Below are 20,208 nucleotides of genomic sequence, written 5' to 3'. Positions count from 1 at the left end.
ATCTCTGATGAGATCCATGATATCATTCTGTGGACAAAACACTGGTCAGGTAACCAGTAGCCTGGATTTTGCCATAGACACCGCCAGTGAATCTGGTTCTTCCCCCCCATTTCTTCATCTGTTAAAAAGGAAGAATGGTACTTGCTTTATTTGAGTTCTACAGATGAAAAACATCTGATCAATATAGAAGTGAGAAATGGTCAAAAAAGTGTCTGGAAAGCTTAACCAAGTGGCGTCAAACTTCTGAAATGGTTTGAGTCTCATTTCCAACTCCCACTCAAATGATATCCTCTTTTTGTCACAACATATTGCTTCAGTCTATTTAAAATCCTAGTTCTGCAAACATTACATCATGTGCCCCTGCTAATCCTTTTCTCTTGATGCTAAAATCTGTTTTGAAATCCAAGTTGCCTATCTCCAGTTGTGCAACATTTTATTATTGGAACCCTTCCTGAGCAAAGAGCACAAAGAGCAAAAACAATTGCCCTAAATGGAAAAAAAAAAAGGGGGCGGTGGGGGGGGACGGGACAACAACTTTAAGGCAGATTTAATCTTCAACCTGTTAACATAATAGTATAAACAGAAACAATGGGTTGAAGCACTGTGATGGGGAGTTGACAATGGCTCTTTCACAGACCACTGGAGAAGGGTTTGCTATTGCAAATGTCTGGAGGCATTCAGATTTGCAGCAGGTTGGACAGAAAAGCTCTACATTCATTTCCAGTCGTAGTTTGGCTACTGAACACTGCTACAGCATGCATTGATTTTTCATACATGCATCTGAAAGCATTATTTCTGCCTTTTTTTATTTATTTGTCTGTGTTTTTACACAATTTGACTGAGCAAGGAGGAGTTCATTCAAGGAGAGGAGAATCTTCATTGAGAAAACAGTGGTGGATTAATAAACTTGAGGGGGGTGGGGACTGATCTCATTAAGAAGCAATTTGTGCTCTGAGAGTTTTATTGTTGCTGTGCTACAATCCAGAGAAGAGCTGAAAGGGCTCAGGAGTGACGACAATATCAATAGAGGTTTCATAGAGAATTGCCTGTAAAGTAAGGTAAAGTAAAGTAAGGTAAAGTACAGTAAAGTAAAGTACAGTAAAGTAAAGTAAAAGTAAATGAATTTTTCCTGCTGCTTTCAAAAGCTGTGATATATTTCTGTCAGCTCTGAAGGGCTGACAGCTCCCTGCAAAGCAGGAGGGAAGTGTAAATTACCTGCACTTCCACAAGCACACGGGGGAAATCAGAGTTTTAGAAATCAGTGTTTTTTTATTGCCAGTCAATCTCCCGTTTTTTTGCCAGGGCGGATCAATATGATCGATATGTGAGCTAGCCATCTGAGAGCAGAGAGGAAAAGCAGCATGAAGCAGAAAACCTGGGAGCTTTACAAATCACTCTCTCTTTACCTCCCGCTGCTGTCTCCACCCTCGGTACATTGTGACTCCTCCTGGAAAGCAGCGATGCTGAAATCTGCCAGGGCTGGATCAGCTCAGTCCCGTGCAGTGCTTCTGCCAGCTGGCAGTGCAGAAGAGCTCTGCTTTCCCTGCCTCCTCATCCTCCTCCTCTGCAGCGTGGAAACCTCCACATGCTCTGTTTTCATGAAAGCCTCAAACCAGCTGTGAGAGCACAGCTTTCTAACCTGTGTGAGTGAGCTGGAGTCTGGGAAGGATTCACCTGTCTGGTAACTGCATTTACAAAGGCTGAAAGTCCAGGTACTTTCAGGTGAGTGGAGGACAGGACAGCAATGGGACTGTGACTACATGGAGAATGTGCTCTGGGGCTACAGCTCATCCACGCTCTGCTCCACTCCCCCTGTTGCAGGGGACCATGGAGAACGTGTTCTGAGATCAAGTGCCAGGCAGGAGCAGCAGTGGGCTAATGAAGATGGAGAATGACACAGGGGACGAGCAGAACCACACTGGGCTTCCGCTGTCAAGCCAGGAGATCATTACAGCTGAATACCAAGTGGTTACCATCCTCTTGGTGCTCCTCATTTGCGGACTGGGCATCGTGGGCAACGTCATGGTGGTTTTGGTGGTCCTCAGAACCAAACACATGAGAACTCCCACTAACTGCTACCTGGTGAGTCTGGCTGTGGCAGATCTCATGGTGCTTGTGGCTGCAGGACTCCCCAATATCACAGAAAGTCTGTACAGATCCTGGGTATATGGCTACGTGGGGTGTCTCTGCATCACTTATCTCCAGTACCTAGGGATCAATGCTTCTTCTTTTTCCATCACTGCTTTCACTGTCGAGAGATACATAGCTATCTGCCACCCAATCAAAGCTCAGTTCCTATGCACTTTTTCAAGAGCCAAAAAGATCATTATTTTTGTCTGGGCTTTCACCTCCATATACTGTATGCTCTGGTTTTTCCTGCTAGACCTCAATACAGTAGTCTACAAAGACACCACTGTTGTGTCTTGCGGCTACAAGGTGTCCAGGAGCTATTACTCTCCTATCTACATGATGGACTTTGGTATATTTTATGTTTTGCCAATGGTATTGGCGACTGTCCTCTATGGCCTGATTGCTAGAATACTGTTCCTGAACCCCATCCCTTCGGACCCAAAAGAACACTCTAAGGCATGGAGGAATGACGTGGCTCACCAAAACAAGCCTGTGAATTCCAAGACGACTAACAGGAGTTTCAATAGCACTATTGCTTCTAGAAGGCAGGTAGGAACAGCAGTTTAGAATGGTTTTCTGAAACTTAAAAATTCTTCTTTCAGAGAATACTAGTCTAAATATGTGGGAGTAAAACATATTATCTCTTCTGCTATGTTGTCAAGCTGAAATTTATATTCTGGTATTTATATATGTATACATAAATATGTATTTTTCTTGCCTGTTCATTATCACCTACTGCTAGGACTAGAAAAAAATAGTATTTTATTTCCTGTATAAAAAAAAAAATAATAATAATAATTAAAAAATGGGAAGTGTCAAAAAAGAATAAAACATTTTAAACTGTAGCTTCTTTATATTGCAGCCTGTTAGTAATCCAGTCAAATATATAAAGTGACTCTTGAGTTACTTTTGAGATCTGAGAAGAAGGAACTAGCCTGGCAGTTTAGGAGACTTGAGTTTAATCCCAGCTCAGGCACTGTGTGGCTCTGCAAACATAGCTGAGTTCTTACTTTTTCTGTCTCTGATGCCCCTGTGAGAAGCCTATTCAAACAAGACTGTGTATAAAAATGCCTTGTAAATGCTAAGCATCTGTGCTGTTCTGTCTCAGAAAGTATTCTTTTGTGATGGTTCAAAATTGAGGCATAGGTTTGACTAGTTTCTTTGTATATCATTAAATATATGTGTGCTTGTATAGCTAGAATATAGTTAGTAGAATGATTTATGGCTATTTGCAACGAAGCTTACTACCTCACACTCGTGCAGCACTCAGCACGGTTGGGTCCAGTCCCGACAAATTCAGGAGCATCACTTTGCGGTCAGTTCTCAGGCACAGGCTCCAGCTGTGCCCTGCAGCTTGATGTGGGCGCAGAGGAGTGTGGCTCTGCACTGAGCAGCCCAACTCATGTCCCTCAGCAGCTGCTGCAGGGATCTGTACAGGGTGCCACTTCATCAGGCGAGATGCTTCTGCCTCCTGCACTGTACAAGTCCCTCGGGAAGCAAAGTTGAACTGTGCACTTTTTCAAACAAGCTGAGTGAACACCCAGCTGATAAGTATAGCTTTATGTTCTTATTATTTTACAACAGTTGCTACTGTTTTATGAGAGAGATGGTTTCCCTTAGTACAGACAAGGAAATGACCTCAAAAGTTAACTGAGCTGCCTGCTAGAGCACTGAGAGCTCACAGAGTATTGGAGCTGTGCCTTGAAATGCACAACTGAAACATGTGGGCTAGGTTATAATTAATTATGTCTCCAATTATATTTAATATTCAGATTAGAAGTCTAATTTTGTTTTCCTTTATCCATTAATTAGTAGGAGAAAAAGATAATACACTTTTCAAGTTCTTAATATCACTTCAGCATGCATACTTGATAACTTATGCTTAGCATCACTTGAAAAGCACACAAGTTTTTTAAATTAAGCTTTGCAGACAGTGGATGCTGTTATATTACAAAATCAGGAAGCGAGGATTATAGTGTAATGCCTTTTTTTTGGTCTCTTATAAAGACAATGAGATGTTTTCTAAAATCCTAAATAACCTGGTGGATTAGACTTGCATCATTATGAGTAAAGCTAGCATTTTTGCATGGTACAATGTAGGAAGCAAAGCAAGGATAGTGTGGCAGTTTTAGTAACATTTGTATAATAGCAGCATACAAAATATACCCAGTGATGTAAAATGGAAAAACGCAAGTCCATATTCAAATAATCTAAAATCTCAAAAACTACTAAGACACGAAGTAAAAGAAAGACATGTAGAGCTGACAGTCAGTATATGACTTCTGCTGTCCTGTGAAGTTGTATACGTGCCTTCTTCTAGGGTGATAGAGTTGCATATGATATCCAACCTGTGATCTGTAGAGAAAGTGGCTGAAAATGTGATGTACAGGAACATTGCAACACAACATAATCAGCCCATGATCCTGTGACGGGTTGGCTCCAAATGGCAGCCAAACCCTAACCCAGCCACTCGGTTACTCCCCCTGCAGAAAAAAAAAAAAAAAAAAAAAAAAAAAAACGGGGGAGAAAATGGAAAGAACAGGAGTGAGAGTCCTTGTGGGTCGAGATAAAGACAGGGAGACCGCTTATCAGTTATTATTGTGAATAAAAAAGACTGGACTTGGGGAAAGTTAACTTCATCTACTGCCAACTTATGTCCCCTTGTTATAGCCCCAAGGTACACTCGGTCCCTCAGCAGTGCCCTGTGGCGGGGCCCTTGGAGCCAGATGGAACCAGCTGGAACCAACTGGAGCTGGCTGGAACTGGCTGGAGCCAGCTGAAACCAGCTGGAACCAGCTGGAGCTGGCTGGAACTGGCTGGAACTGGCTGGAGCCAGCTGAAACCAGCTGGAACCAACTGGAGCTGGCTGGAACTGGCTGGAACTGGCTGGAGCCAGCTGAAACCAGCTGGAACCAGCTGGAGCTGGCTGGAACTGGCTGGAACTAGCTGAAGCCACCTGTGTCTGTCACGGGGCAGCCCAGGCCTCTCCTCACAGAGATCCCTGCAGGCCCCGACCTGCACCTGGGCATGGATACCAACTGCAGCTCCATTGCATTGTTACAATTAATTATTATAAGTAACCAGCTGTGAGCTTGCATTTATATCATATACAATGATGGGAGGTTAGATAGGTGTCCTCAGCCTTCATGCAGGCTTAACCCAATGATTTTCATAACCATTTTTGATAATGATTAATCCAACATAGCAGTAGCTGAATTAATTTACCCACTTAGTCTGGTGTGGGTTGCTCAACTAACATGGATTTAGCTTGACCTGGACTGCCAGGTCGTAACATTTTATTTAATTTTCTTCCCATTACCTCATCTATGTTTTGAAAAATCTTCCTTTGTTAAAAGTGGTCAAAAGTTGCTATGTAGCTGTAAAATAGAAGGCTTCATAGCCTACCTTGTCATACAGTAGCTGTATTTCATTTGAAGAGGAGTATCTGAAGCTGTTTCAAACTCATGGCAGAAATAGATTTTGTCATCCTGTTGTTTTTTAGACATTTTTAACATATATTATTGTGTTAGCATTTAGCATGTACTGTCAACTTTGTGTTTTGATGTCAGCTTCCAAAAATTAATGTCAGGCTTCTATATACATTCAATACCTTTTTACTGTGAGTCATACAGATATGTAATTTCATTTGTTTTCTTCAAAAAATGGCAGTACATCACTTAGGTTTCTGGTATGAGTGTTAGCTCAAAGTTAGAAGGTGACTAATTAAAAACATGAAGAGTAACTTGGAAATCACCCTAAATTCCACACCTGGGATGCTTCTTCACTCTTGACACCAAAGGAAAATAACAGGACAAGAGCGGAACAACTCTTGCACGGCATCTAGAATAGCTCCACGCTCAAGGAGGAAGAAAATACAGAGTAAAATAATAATTTTCTCACAACTGTGGATGACAGCTGCCTGAGCTGAAGCTGGGGGGGTGTATGGAAGATCAACAATGAGGTAAACAGGAATGAGGGAGTTGGCTACTGCAGAAGGATGGATGGACCGTGCTCAGTTTTGTTAGAACAAATATTTCCAATTTCTAACATAACCAGACACAATGCCACAACTGAAGGGGAAAAAAAGAGGTCAGGTGGTCAGGAACTTTCTTTTATATTATTCTATGATTTAGAAAGAAGTCCTGAAATTTATTTTAGAATGGTGAGTCAAGCTTATTTTAACATATTTTTCCTCAGAGATCTCTAGGGATGAGCTCAGAATGAATGAGCTCAGAATATATGATATCTCCAAGGAATGAAAATCAGCTCTTCCAGGTAGAAAGTGATTCTCTGCTTACTCATTCCATTCCCTGCTTTCACCATCCCACCCACATGATTTAAAAGTCACTGAACTATATTAGTTCAAGGAAATACTTCATTTGAATGTTTGAAAAGCTGACAAACCCAAAATCTATTCACTAAATGATCAATACCCTCATATCAATAACTAATGAAGGACAAAGTCTTCAAAGTACTATTCAGGGTCCCCTGAGGAGTTGTTCCCTCAAAGCACTGCAAGACAAAACTTAACGGGGAAGACAAATAAAAAAAATGTATAAAAAAATCAGTCCTTTTAAAAAAAAAAATCAGAAGAGAGGGAAAGACACAAAATAAGTTTTGTTTTCTCATAAAATACCTCCATTTCTAATACATTTTTTTTCTTTCACGAAACAGCATACATTACTGCTAATATTGGACAATAACCTAAATTGGGAGTTATTTATTTATACTGCAGCTGAAGTTCTGCCAGGGAAAGAAGCACAAACACATACTTATAGAACATGTCAAACTCCATTCTTGTATCCACTTGTGAAGAGCTAAATCAACCCTATTTGTGCATTATTTATCCTGTTTTACAGAACTGTATGGGATAGCAGGGTTAGATAAACCTATTTTAAAAGTTTTCAAAAATAAAACTACTCTTATTTGATAGTGAAGCACTCCTTCTTCACCGGAGTCCATTCCCAATTCACTTTGTATTTTCCATCAGCCTTTCCGTGTCCCAGAAGGAGCAGTTCATTCTACCTCTTCTTTGTCAGAAGCTAAATACTCCGCTCCTTATGGAAAGCAATGAGTCATTTATCACCATTGCAGAGCTTTTGGTCAGCCACTACAAGTCAGCAGGCAACACCTGACTGTCTCCTGGGGGAAGATCTCTGCCAGAAAAAGGTGCAGCATTGATGCGTTCAATTTTCAGAGGAGAATTAGTATGTGCTTAATGCTACATGGCATCAACTAGTGTTAAGCTTGTTTTTAGTACTGAAACACGCAGGTAAAACTTTAAGAATGTGCTTAGTTTGTCACTTAAAGAAACAACTTAAACTCCTGTTAGGTCTAATGGAGCTGGTGATGACTGTGTTGAGCAGCGTTTCAGCTGTGCTCTACAAAGGAAATAACCTTGCTAGACTGAAATTCATATAGAGTTGAACACGGGATCCCTATGTGGGAAAGCATTTGACTGCCAATAGGGGAGTTTCAGTGATGAAGAAACAGTGACATAATGTTTGCTGCAACAGAAAAATAGGAGAAAATGAAAAGGTGACTAAAAGTAAGGTGAGACCTCTCTGACCAAAAATAAACTGTATAGAATATTTTTGCTGAGTGATTTTCCCAATCTGAACCTGGGAAAACAGGATGAAATAGTCCTGGTGTACATATTTCCTCAAGTTAAACAGGAGAGCAAATTTTTCAAACATTTTTCACTTAATCTCACTTCACAGTAGCTGAAACTTCAAAGCTTAACAGAGGAAAGATCAATATGATTACAAGATGATATCTTGACAAAGAGTTATCTCTTAAGGCGAGATAGTTCAAAGTCCCTTTTACTTTATTGAGAGCCAAAGAAGGAACTTCAATGCAAATTCAATGTTAAGATTTATTTAACAGCTATATGATCTTGTGGACAGATGATCACAAGTCCCAGGGAAGTGGACTGAAGTTCATTCTTACTCACTCACCAAAAAATGCAGACTATGAATTTGGGGGTGTCCAATTAAACATATAATTCAAATTTGTAAAGTAGCCTGGTCCTCCTGAAGCACTGTGAAAATGTAATGCTATAAGACTAGGGTAAGCACTGCCTTTAGTGGCAACAAAGATTAAAGGTGGATATTTCAAGTAATTTTATGAGCAAGCGGAAGTATAACATCCTGGTCTATTTCATCAGTAAACGATTCTTCACTGATTTCAAACAACCAATATTTTAGTGCAATTATTCGTTAAGCTGTTTCATAGTCTCTAATAACTTCTCAAGAGTCCAGAGAAGAAAACAGTTATTAAGATTTCACCACAACAACCAACGTAAACCTGCCCAAGAAAGAAACATTCCTACCTCCGCTTCCTGTTAGCTATGCACTTCATAAGAGGGTTCTACAGACTTTTCCTTTAGACTTTGAGAAGTCTTATTTCTCAAAAAGCAGAGGAACTGGAGCAATTTTTAGTGTATTTTTTCCTTTATCAGGCTTTAAAATGCTGTGAAGCAACTGCAAAGGTAACTGCAATAGTTAATCTCTGATTTTTCAAGTATGCATATGATGGCTTTAGCCTACCAATTTTTGTCTTTGTTATTCCAGAATAGCCTGTTATTGGTACTTGCAAACCATACATATTGTTAAATCTTCCAGAAAACTCATTCACAGAGTGTGTCCTAATCAAAATGAATAGCAATTGAGGAATCTTATTAACTGCAGTTACAGGCATTGATAGCATGTAAATAGTAATGTGTGTGCCTAAATTCAATCTGGAAAAAGCACAAGTGCCTGTACCTAGGGTTTGACTGTATAGTCCATTACTGAAAATTGCAGAGAAACTAAATTCAATATAGTCAGTTCATTGCCTTTATCAAGAAGTTCATATTCAACTTATATTTATATTCACACACCTATTATGGCTTCATCTTTACACATGCCTGAAATTCAAGGTAATAATTCTTTAGTCTTTAATCATAGCCATCCTTTTCATAGTCTTTGCACCAGCATAAAAAGTAGCCCTGCTTAACTCACTCCAAAGGGCAGGTGGAATAAACAGGGTTTGCAGTATAACACACACATGACACCAAATCCAGGTGTTGTAGGAGCTGAATGTTTACAGAAGCCTCACTGACTGCAGGCACCATTGTATGTGTCTCCCATGGCAGGTGTTTGAGAGTATTCTCGAGTCTGCATTCTGGAAAGACATCAAAATATCAGCAAGAATGAAAGTTTCCCTGTAAATGCTGGGTGCATATTAGAGGAGACAGATGAGCTACTGAGATATATTTGTACTTGCAAAAATGTTTATTGATATGGCTCTGAATGAATTATGAGTGTTGTAGAGCAGAAGACAAAAAAGGCCAAACTACTTTTTCAGTTTATTTATTTAAAAACAATTATGCACGTGGCTGTAAGTTTCAAAATAAACACTTTTTTTTTTTCCATGCACAGCACCACCACAATTTCAGTAACCTTAAGCACCATTTGCTTGCAGAAATAAAAGATAGTGGTTCTTATTTGGACTTTAGAAGGTTTAGTGGCTTATTTTAAAGTTGCCATTTAGGACAATGAATTTAGAAAAAAATCATTCAGGGAAAGCTGAAGGACAACTCCAGTTTCCCTTCTTTTCTAAAATTCAGGGCCACTGTACATTTTATGCATTCTGTTCACAAGTCTTTTATTAAAAAGACCAGAGATAAAGAAAAACTTCGTTTCATGAATAGAAAATGTTTTGTTCAAAGTATATCAGAGCAGATTTCTCAAGTAAATAGAGGTTCACTAACAAGTAACACTAATCAACAAAGCTATCAATGCTTCTTTATGCTCTACAGTATGAGAAATGCTACGTCTACTTTTTTTTTTTCTCTTCTTTTTTTGGCTATGGATACTTTATTTTTTCTACCTGTGTTTCTGTGTCTAGTAGCGCAGGTACTAGGATCTCTCAGCATTCCTAAAATGTTAATGCTGATTTTTCTGAAGATTTGAGTCATTTTGTTCTGTTCAGAAAACAGAAGTGGGAAAATATCTTGAAGACCCAGGCATTGCGGGAAGGAAGAAGAGAGTGAGAGAACTTTTAACTTAAGGACAGAAAAGGGATATGCCTGCCACACACACGCGCACACGCACATGCACACACACAAAAACTTGGGGGAAATTAAATCCTCTTTTGTTCTAAGAGTACCTCTACCTATTCTGTGAGCTACCTTGGCAAGCAGCTCATTACCTTTGAAAAGAGAGCAAGAAGCCAGGGGAAACAGATAGAAAGGCAAGGAAGCAACCTACTTCCCTTGAGTGGCAGCTAAGAGCCCGTACTTTATTTGGCTGATGTCCCTCCATGACTGATTAGAAAACGTAGGTTATCCCCCAGTGAAACTCTTCTCTATTTGGATGTGCTATGTGATGAACTGCCCTCTAGAAAAACTTCCCTGTTCACTCACAGCAGAGCAGACTTGGATTCCAGCTAGCAGTGAAAGATGAAATTTTGTATGGCTACACGAAATCTCAATCATATCACTTAGTTTCACCTGCAGTTTTATTATATCAAAACCTTACATTCATTTATTTAGTCCTCTTCCACACTTCACTGTACAACTTGCAATACTTATTTTGGATTACAAAACCACAGACTGGCATATACGATCTCTGCATTGCTGTGAACACCACCAAGCATGAGAAAGGGATATCAATGAACACAGCCGAGCACAAGAAAGGGAGATACTATTGCACGCTTTTAAAACACCAGTGATTATATTGCACAGTGACTTCGTAAGTATGACTATGACTTTTACCTATCAATGTAAGAAAGATTAACAGTCAAAGGAGAAGGAAGCAACTACCAAATAGCGGATACCGTGGTAATGAAAATGCCTTGTAAAAGCACTCCCTTAGAATTACAAGGTTTTAGAGCAGGAAGGAAAGGAGGAAAAATCAATTCTGAATAAAAATATTGGGAATCTGATTACATAAATAAATAAATAAAAACATTTTAAGTTTTTTTTTTCAAAACATTACCAGAAACAAGAGATTAGATTTGAAGAGTGGTTGCATGCAGCCAGCAGCATATTCAATCTCAAACACTTCGCTATCATTCAAAGTACACTTGAAATTTGGACTAAAATTGATTTGTCTCAAAGCTTTTTAATTGTGTTTTCAATTTCCTTAACTGAGAATAATTTGTACTCTGAGTATAGAATATGCAGTGCATATCCACAAGCAAAGAGCAATCAGTGAATGTTTGTCTTCACCTGAGTAATTAGTGGGCATGTTAGTGCTCTGCAGACTGATCTAAAGGCCTTTGCCCCTGCTTTCAGAGAGTTTTGATGTATGGTTAGATAGAATAGGTATTAAAAAGAAGGTTCTTAAAAAAATTTACCCCCTTTATGTTAATGTCCCACTCCACTGACAAAATAATTAGCCCCTCCAAAAAAAGAATATTTAGTTATGTTTCATATGAAGTTATTTGAGAAAGGTTATGACTAGACAATGTCTTCTCTGGCATAAAGCTTGGCAGTGCCTAGCTAACTTGGCTCTTGTAAACACACTCAAACCCGAAGACTGAATCAATCTCAGGTCAGGGCACTTTCTGCAGTGGCCATGATATTTTTTATCTGGTGCAAAGAACCAGTTCTAAAATATTGTAAAAGCAGTACGCTGAGTACAAGCTCGTGATATTAGATAGAAGAAAAATGGACACAAAGCCACCAGTACAAATAAAGTTAGTTAATATACAGCACAGCACGTATGTATATGTATTTCTGTCATATAGGACTTGAAGGGTAACAGCATTTTTTTCGTTGAGGTACTGTATCAATTACATGACTTAAAATTTCATGAGTGAATATCTTTCTATTTCCTGATAATAACTACGATCAATTTGCTTCTAGTACAATCTGGGATTCAAACTGACAGCTGCCTCATTGTAAATGATTCTCTGAGCAATTGTTCTTTAAAGATGTACTCAGAAGAAATTTAAGTTGCCACTGATCAGTGGGTATTTTAACACGGTCCCCTGCTGAGCTTCTGGTAGCAAAGTATCCTGATGCCTGTGTAGACTACTACCCACCCTCCCTCTGAATGCCTGAGCTGTTGCAACACATCTGTTAATTGGACTCTCATTGTTAATCCAAGCTCTACAAAGGGTTACTTTCTTCCTTTAAATGTGGATTATTTTGAATGATTATTCTCAGTTGAATGGATTTGCTCAGTTTCGAGCCGCACACTGGGGCCAAACTGGAGGAAGGAAAGGAAGGAGATAAGGAGTCCCCAATCTTTGCGAGCCAGAGCAGGTCAGCACTGAATCACCTCGCTCCTTGCAGCCCTGCTCACAGTACTGTTTGTTCTAGAAATGACTCAGATATAAGGCAAAAATCATCTTTTAGGTACTTGAGACATTCGCATTTGTGATTTGCTCTGTTCCAGTGATGGCTTTTGCACAGCAAACAAGAAAAGCTATGTAGAAGTCATGAAAAGATGTATTGGTCAACTGAGAAAACAGGGAGATAAAATTTCTCAGTCTGATTTTTGGCTCCTACTGAACACAAATGTAGGGAAATCAAAAGTGGGGGTAAGGGGAGGAGAACTGTAGTATCAAGCTGTAATCTTTGAATATGTGCATATAAAGTTAGATAGATACATATGTAGAGTAAGTTGTCTCTTCATCCCATTCTTTATTGTATCTGTAACAAAAAACAACAAAATTGGGAATATTAGTATGTGTCTTTATAGATAGAAAAAAAAATCACCTTTAGATAATGAGATTGCATGTTTTCTGTATAATGAACTATCTGATCAGAAGATAAATTATATACTATAACTTCAAACAAAGGAACCACAACTAAACCTAACATCTCTATGTAAGTGATTTTAGTGGAGTTATCTGTCCCCCTTGGGCATCAGCTGAAACTCATCTCTAATCGATCTACGTCTATTGGTTCTGCAAACAATGAAATTATAACCCAGACAGCCAGCATGTGTTCTGTGGCTACAGAAGTTGCTATTTCATTGAAGTATAACTTCGGGTACCCAAGGTAAAAAGAATAAAGTATAATATGACTGAAGCAAAGGTAAAAAGAAATTCTTCAAAATACTCTGTCAATAGATAGCAACATTTTTATGTCAAGAAGTAAGGCAAATAGTAAAAATAATAATAATAATAAAGACACAAGTAGCAGCTATAGCTCACCAAACTCAGTGCAACTGCTCTCCAGTTCATGTGCACACAGTCAAGCAAACCATCTCCTAACCTATGTGAGGCCATCCCACTGTATTATCCCAGTGTGTTTCCCATTTCACTGTACTTTCTACCTTGTTTATTAATACTTTTTGAGCTTTCTTTAATGTGGAGACAAGAGATTACAATATATTATATATGTCAGGATTACTATTACTATATATATAGTATATATATACAGTATCTACTAAAAGAAAATTGTTTACAACAGAAAGACTCTACATTTTTTTTTTAATAACTTTAAAAATATTTCTTATTCACTTCATTTCAGATGTCCTGGGTTTTCCCAAGGTTTGTTTTTTATTTTTTCAAAACAAACTTACACAACAGATACAAGCTCTTATAACAAGGTTTTATCGTAATCCCTTATATTTCTGTTTCCGTAAACTGTAACTGCCATTTCAGACAAAAAAAAAAAAAACAAAAACTAATGAAGATCTAATTAAATATTAGGATTTAAGGATTAGGTATAAATCTAGTTACTTTAAAAAATATAATACTTTTGGCTTTTGGAAACCTTTTTAAGGTAGTTGTTAAAGTGGATTATGTAAATAGGCTTCAAAAAAAAAAAAAAAAGGAGGATCCCTTTTTTCCACCTAAAACACTTTCTTCCAGTCTGAGGAGTTGCAAAGTCTACAAAGAGTCATTTAACAAAAACTGGGAGAAATCTGAAGCCAGGTTTGTTGTTGTTCTTCTTCTACTACTACATAAGAACTTTCTGAGTCAAACATGGGTCTGAAATTCACAGCTGAAAAGTCTGTCAGTAGTTTTGCATTGGCCATAGAGACGTAGGAACATACACGTTCCTTCCAAGCTGTGAGTACTAACTTCCTGCCTAACTTGTGTCTCTCTCTGTTCCCCCCAGGTCACCAAGATGCTGGCTGTGGTGGTCGTCCTATTTGCATTTCTGTGGATGCCCTACCGAACACTGGTGGTTGTCAACTCCTTTCTCTCTAGCCCCTTCCAAGAAAACTGGTTCCTGCTATTTTGCAGAATCTGTATTTATTTAAACAGTGCCATCAATCCTGTAATTTACAATCTCATGTCCCAGAAATTCAGAGCAGCCTTCAGGAAACTCTGCAACTGCCAGCAGAAGCGGGACAAAAAACCTGCCAGTTACAGCGTGGCCCTAAATTATAATGTCATCAAAGAGTCTGATCACTTCAGCACTGAACTAGAAGATATTACTGTCACCAATACCTATCTCTCCTCTGCGAAAACATCTATTGGTGACACGTGTTTGTCGTCTGGGGTAACAGATAATGCCTTTTGATATTTGGTATGTATTCCTCATGAAGCAGAGCGTGTTGATGTGCAGTAGGTGGTGCTGGGATAGCTTTCAGGTGGGGCAGGGCAGCTAAGGCCTAGCGGGGTAAGGTTGGTGGTGACAAATGATGCACCACAAAACGGGGCACTGTCACTGCACTGTGGGGAGGGAGAACTGCTCAGGTCTGGAAATCGGTGCTCAGGGTGCCTTGCGCTGACCATGATGTGACCAGGAGGGTCTGGGGCATGGGGAACAATGAGAAGAAATGTGTAGGTTAAGCCTTACTCCCTGAGAAGCAGAGGGCAGTCGTGGGGCACCAGGGAGTGGTGCTCAGGCACAGTGCCTCATGTATGGTGTCTGGCAGAGGGGTGGAGCTCAGCAATTCCTCCTGGGCCATGCTCTGACTGCCTGCAGGAGGGCAATGGGGTGTTTTCTTGTGGGTCACCCCTTCCAGGCTGGGGGCAACTAGCCCAGTGCCACCATGCAGCTGGCACAAAAAGAAGACACAGATCTCTCACACAGCAGCACTCCAGTCCAGAAAAGCCACATCCATTTCCATGCTAGATGTACCGTCCCCATAAGTAGCACATTTCTCTAAACCAGATTTCTTCTGTGTGATAACGCACAATACTGTTTTCAAGATACCTTTTTATGCAACAATCCTTAACTACTGTTCATAAGCCTGTATACCTAAGCTCTTACAATAGAGATGATGCACAGAAGGACTTACTTTTTAAATTTGTTTTTGTAGATGTTATGAGGATGAAAGATATTTCTTTCTCACTTTGTTTCTTCCCTCCTAACTTTCAGGCCTGAGACCCACCTTGTTCTGAGTATGCAGCCATACAAATCCTCTGTTCCACCAACCTGTATGAAATACAAAGAAAGGCATTTCTGCTCACAGAACTGCAGGAGTTACCATATATCGCTACACACCTGTCTGCTTCCTACAAGAAAACACAATTCTGGGGGGAATTAAAGCAATATACTGCCAAGTCTAATTGAATGAAGCACTTAATGTAACTTTAAGCAAGTGAGTTGACTTCAGTGGAATACGCAAGTCCTACACCTCACGTATAAGAGGTGAAGAAACTTGGAGACTGCCAAACAGTAGTCCATGCTTCTCAAAAGAGCAAGGCTGCCTGGGACATCTCTATGGACACAGAGCAGGACAGAGCCTTCTTACGTGCTGCTGCGTGTCCTGGGAGGGCTCGTACTGCACTGAGTGTCCAACAACAGCCAGAACTGCTGCCTATGCAGGAATGATCCTCCATTACTTTCTGTGGGGCCTCCCACAGAAATGCAGATCTAGTAGTAGATATCATAACACGCTTCAGAAAACAGATATCTGATAGCAAAGAGCATGAAATCTTTTAATCTTTTCTATTTTTTTTCTTTCTTTCCTTTTTTTTTTTTTTTTACCTTTAACAGCTTGAAATATGAAGGCTCTTCAATCAATTCACAGCAGGGAATAAATTAAAAAATCAGTAGGAAGCTTTCAAAAAACTTAATTTTGTTCAGCCAGCTAGTTTAGAGATGGACCACTTGAAATATAAGTCTCAGCTAAAACTGAATCCTCTCTAAACCTGACATATATTGGAGAGTATTGGACAGGTTTTTACTAGTTAATTTTATCTTTGTTCCATAGCAATTGTCTCTCAGGCTGCTACAAGAGATTTACAGCTTCAGTTTAGATAATGCCTAAAGAAAAGAGGAAAATGGTGAGAAAAAAAGTCAGAGTTCTCTTCATTTTTCTTTTCAAAGGGTATCCATTATAATATTCCAGGACGTAAAAAGTGTCTTGAAAGGTTGATTGGTTGTATATTTGTCTGGAAAGAGAAAATGCTGTGAAAGCATTGCTACCTTTTCTTAATTTTCCAAGTTCTTTGTCATGTTTCCCTTTCCCTTTCCCTGTCCCGCAGCCTTTGCTGTGTCTGCTCCACTGGGGCCACTCCTCGGCTGCATGAGCAGCACCAGCTGCACGCAACGGGCCGATGGGCCATCAGTGTAGGGCCTGAACACCCACACAGCTGGAAGGTGGGTGTCAGGATTCTTCTGCTTTTAAAATAACAAGGAAAAGGTATAATAAAGTCACTCAGCAGAGAAGTGGGCAAAGCTGGCTGAGGCTCAATAGTCACAAGGGAAGAATATAGATGTTAGTCTAGCAAGAGTACCTAGCAATCATATTTCATAAATACAATATAGCAGGGGTGTAGGCTTTGAGCAAGCCTTTCCTTGTTCAGAGACCAATGTGAAATTTGAGTTCTGTGGCATTTCACTGCTCACTCTTGACTAAAACTACAGCATCCTATCATAAGGGCAGTCAGAGAGAGCTACCACCACCCATATAACTCTTCCTCCAAAGCAACTGCTATAGTAAAACTAAATTACCTGGGAAACATTGTACAGACATTTGTATTTACTTAACCAAGAGACACATCCAAGACAAGAGCCAGTTTCTCTACCTAGATCAGCAGAGCCTGATCGTGCAGTCAGGCAGAACAGCTCACAGCTGACCCACAGGATGCTGCTGGAGGACACGCGTGTGGAGGCGGCCACCCATGGGGTGGGCAGGTGATGCTCATCAGCCAGGCAGCTGTGTGCTAGCTAACACAGGCTTACAGGTTTATCCCCACCTCTGTCAGAGCACCATGGCTTGAACCAAAACTCTTATAACTTGACAAAATCAGAATTAAATTCTGTCCTTCATTTGCCATCTAGATCCAAAAGTAGCTCTGCTTTCTCAGTCTGTGTGCCTACGGTCCTTTTTTACACCCATATTTTAGCAAGGTTTCAACTAAAGGCTAAAATTTACGTGGACAATTTTGTATACACCTTCACTTGGAAAAACAAGTAAAAATGAATGATTTTATGCTGATATTTGTACAAACAGAAATGATTATGCATACAAAATTGTGTGCACAAAGACAATATATAAAATTGCAGATGTAAGTTCAGGTGCAGTTTTAACTCATAATTTATTGTGACTATGTCTTTATGGATGTTATTCATGAAATATCTACTAATTTTACACTGATTCCCACATCTAGTGCTATGAAACTTTGCTAGATAATGTGCTAATGTGATTTGAGGTCTAGTTCTTTGTTTGTTCTAACAGCAACCAACATTTTTTCTTGTATCTGGGCATAATAGATTAGATACGTGGGACTGTCTTTATTTAAAAACTTGTGTAATTTTAACTTTATTGATAATATTATAGCATATTTTTTTGCTAGATGTGAAAGTGGCTGGATGTCAACTACTGACTGAAGTAATGTAACTATTTATATACATATTTTGTGCTTAAAAAATTCCTCTGTAACATTTAGCTTGAAAGAATTGTCTGAATGGTAGCACTATTGAAATCCATGTCTGTATCCTCATATAATGACTTTGATGTAAGAGATGGGGCTTTTAGAGTTTTGGTGGTTTTTTTTTTTTTGGAACTTTACCCAACAATTGACAGAAGAGATATTGTTGTAGCATCTTGTTTTTGGAGCTCTACTGTTTCCAGTGTGACATAGTGAGATGTTGCAAGCTTCAGTGTTGGTAAATCGTGCAGTTGAGAGAGGTTTTGTGTATTTAAAGCACACTTCAGTTGAAATTAGTGCATGGCCTCTTTGAGGTCAGAGTTAAGGATGTGTCCAAGCAGCTCCAATACCGTGAAGGTGTTTATGATGCTGCTGTGGAAATGAATGGCACAAGTCTAATGATAAAGCTATCACTAGCTTCACTTCAAAAAGATGTCCAATGACTGACTGAGAGACTGATACTGCTTCAGGAGCTGCTGCCTTAGTCTTTTGCTACACAGGATCAGTCACTCAGCCTTTGCAGAAAGACAGGCATTTCTCACTTGTTTTTGAAAAGCCTTTCTACAATGCAAAAAAAAACAAACAAAGCAAACAAAGCAAAACAACATCAATCTCTCATTTTCACCAGGGGAAAAAAAAAAAAAAACACAAACAAACAAAATTGTTTCAAGAGTGTGCAAAGCTAAACTCTCCTTTCAACAATGCTGCATATACTTATTTGTTTCTCCATCATTGTATGAATTCTATTGTGTATAGTTATTTGTTTCAAACTGCAGTGAAAATTCAAAATGATCTTTCACCATTTAGTTTCTACTTTTTGAGATGGAATTATTTCTCTGATGTTTTGTTGTTTTCAATAAATGATTGTTTTTTCCTGGTTCCTTCATTACTACTCAGATACACTGATACAGTAAACACCAGTGAATACATAGGTTCAGTTTATGTGACTCAGATGCAAGAATTCCTTCATTTTGTAGTTGAATTCTGGAAATCTGAATTCACACAAACTATGGAAGTCCCGTTGATTTAGAAGGATTCTCTTTTCCTCCTACCCAGAGTAATTCTGATCTCATTCTGTTACTGCATGCGGCTTATAAAGTTGTTTATTAATATGATCGTGAAATTGTTCAGTGCATATTCTGAGAAATATACCACTGATAAATGTTGTCCTCCCAAAAAAAGGAAGAACAATTTTTGGTCAAAAGAAGCATTTTGTAATTATTTGATGCATGCGACTGTGGAGATTAATTTGTGATGGACTTTTGTTGTTATTCTAATAAAATATCAAGCAAGACAATTATACTGCAACTTTGCTTTTTAACAAGCACTTGAGTGCATACCTTTTTTTTTTTTTTAACTTGCCTATGGACAGATAATTTAACACGATCCTTTGTCACCTGCAGGAGAATAAGCACTCTGAAAAATGAAGCTTTGCTTCCTGAAGGAAAAGCAGTTTGCCATCTAGCAGTTACAGCACTAAAATCAGAAGGAATTCACGTGAATCCATGTCCCTGCAACAAGAATTATAAAATATTCTAATAAAAAAAATAATTAAAAAAATAAAAATAAAAAGGAAAGAAATCATCCTGGGAATTTGGGTGGAGACAACAAGCCACTTTGCTCTTTGGTCCCCACGCTCAACTGAGTTGATTGTGAGTTGATTCCCCTCCTCACTGGGTACTGCTTTGATTTTCTGGTGGTGTCAGCCACTTGTGTGTTGACCCAACCTCAAAAGGATGAGTAGAAGTACTTGGTCTGCTCTGATTTTTCTCCATGTAGCACACAGAAAACTCACGCTCCTGGGAAGCACGTTTACATTTACACTGGGCTGAATTCCCTATGGGCTTAACTGAAGCTCTATCACTAGTGCTAAAGACAGGGGGCTCATTCTCCTGTCAGATCTTGCTGACTTTTCTGAAGCCCAGGTAGGAGGTTCCTTAACCCTTTCATGTATCAATTAAGAAACCTGCTGCCCAACTCAAGTCGTACATGGGGGTGAATCACCCCATGCATTAGTACGCAGTGGGGGCTGACCTGCTGGAAAGGTCAACAAGCTGACCATGAGGCAGGAACGAGACCTTGAAGCAACGAAAGCCACCAGCCTACTGGGCTGCATTAGGTAGAGCACTGCAAGCAGGTCAAGGGAGGTGATCCTTCAGCCCTGGTCGGCAGGACCCCCAAGTCTGCCTAGTAGGAAAACAGTGTGGTATTTCTTGTTCACTCACATCCTGGCATCAACCTGCAGTGACAGTGGCCCTGCAGGTTGCTGGTGGGGTGCTTTAGGTCCAGGCCCCAAGATCC

At 39.5% G+C, this 20,208-nt stretch overlaps 1 protein-coding gene across 2 annotated transcripts; it reads left to right on the top strand.

Moving 5' to 3' along the window:
* The first annotated feature begins 523 nt into the window (after positions 1-523).
* On the top strand, positions 524-18,784 carry TRHR (thyrotropin releasing hormone receptor). 2 transcript variants are annotated; one of them, XM_083826434.1, is made up of 4 exons: positions 524-1,053; positions 1,303-2,679; positions 14,195-14,608; positions 15,407-18,784. In XM_083826434.1, exons 2-3 carry the CDS (start codon positions 1,879-1,881, stop codon positions 14,600-14,602), a joined length of 1,209 nt encoding a protein of 402 aa, XP_083682560.1. In that variant the 5' UTR covers positions 524-1,053; positions 1,303-1,878; the 3' UTR covers positions 14,603-14,608; positions 15,407-18,784. The 2 variants fall into 2 exon arrangements, with proteins under 2 accessions (XP_083682560.1, XP_083682561.1); XM_083826435.1 differs by lacking the exons at positions 14,195-14,608; positions 15,407-18,784 and adding an exon at positions 4,808-10,244 and having other exon boundaries at positions 524-2,679.
* Positions 18,785-20,208: the final 1,424 nt, after the last annotated feature.

Source organism: Anser anser (genome assembly GCF_964211835.1).
Source record: "Anser anser genome assembly, chromosome: 2".
Taxonomy (NCBI): Eukaryota; Metazoa; Chordata; class Aves; order Anseriformes; family Anatidae; genus Anser; species Anser anser.
Note: the sequence above shows the minus strand (reverse complement) of the source record. Positions and strands in the feature narration are given on the sequence as shown.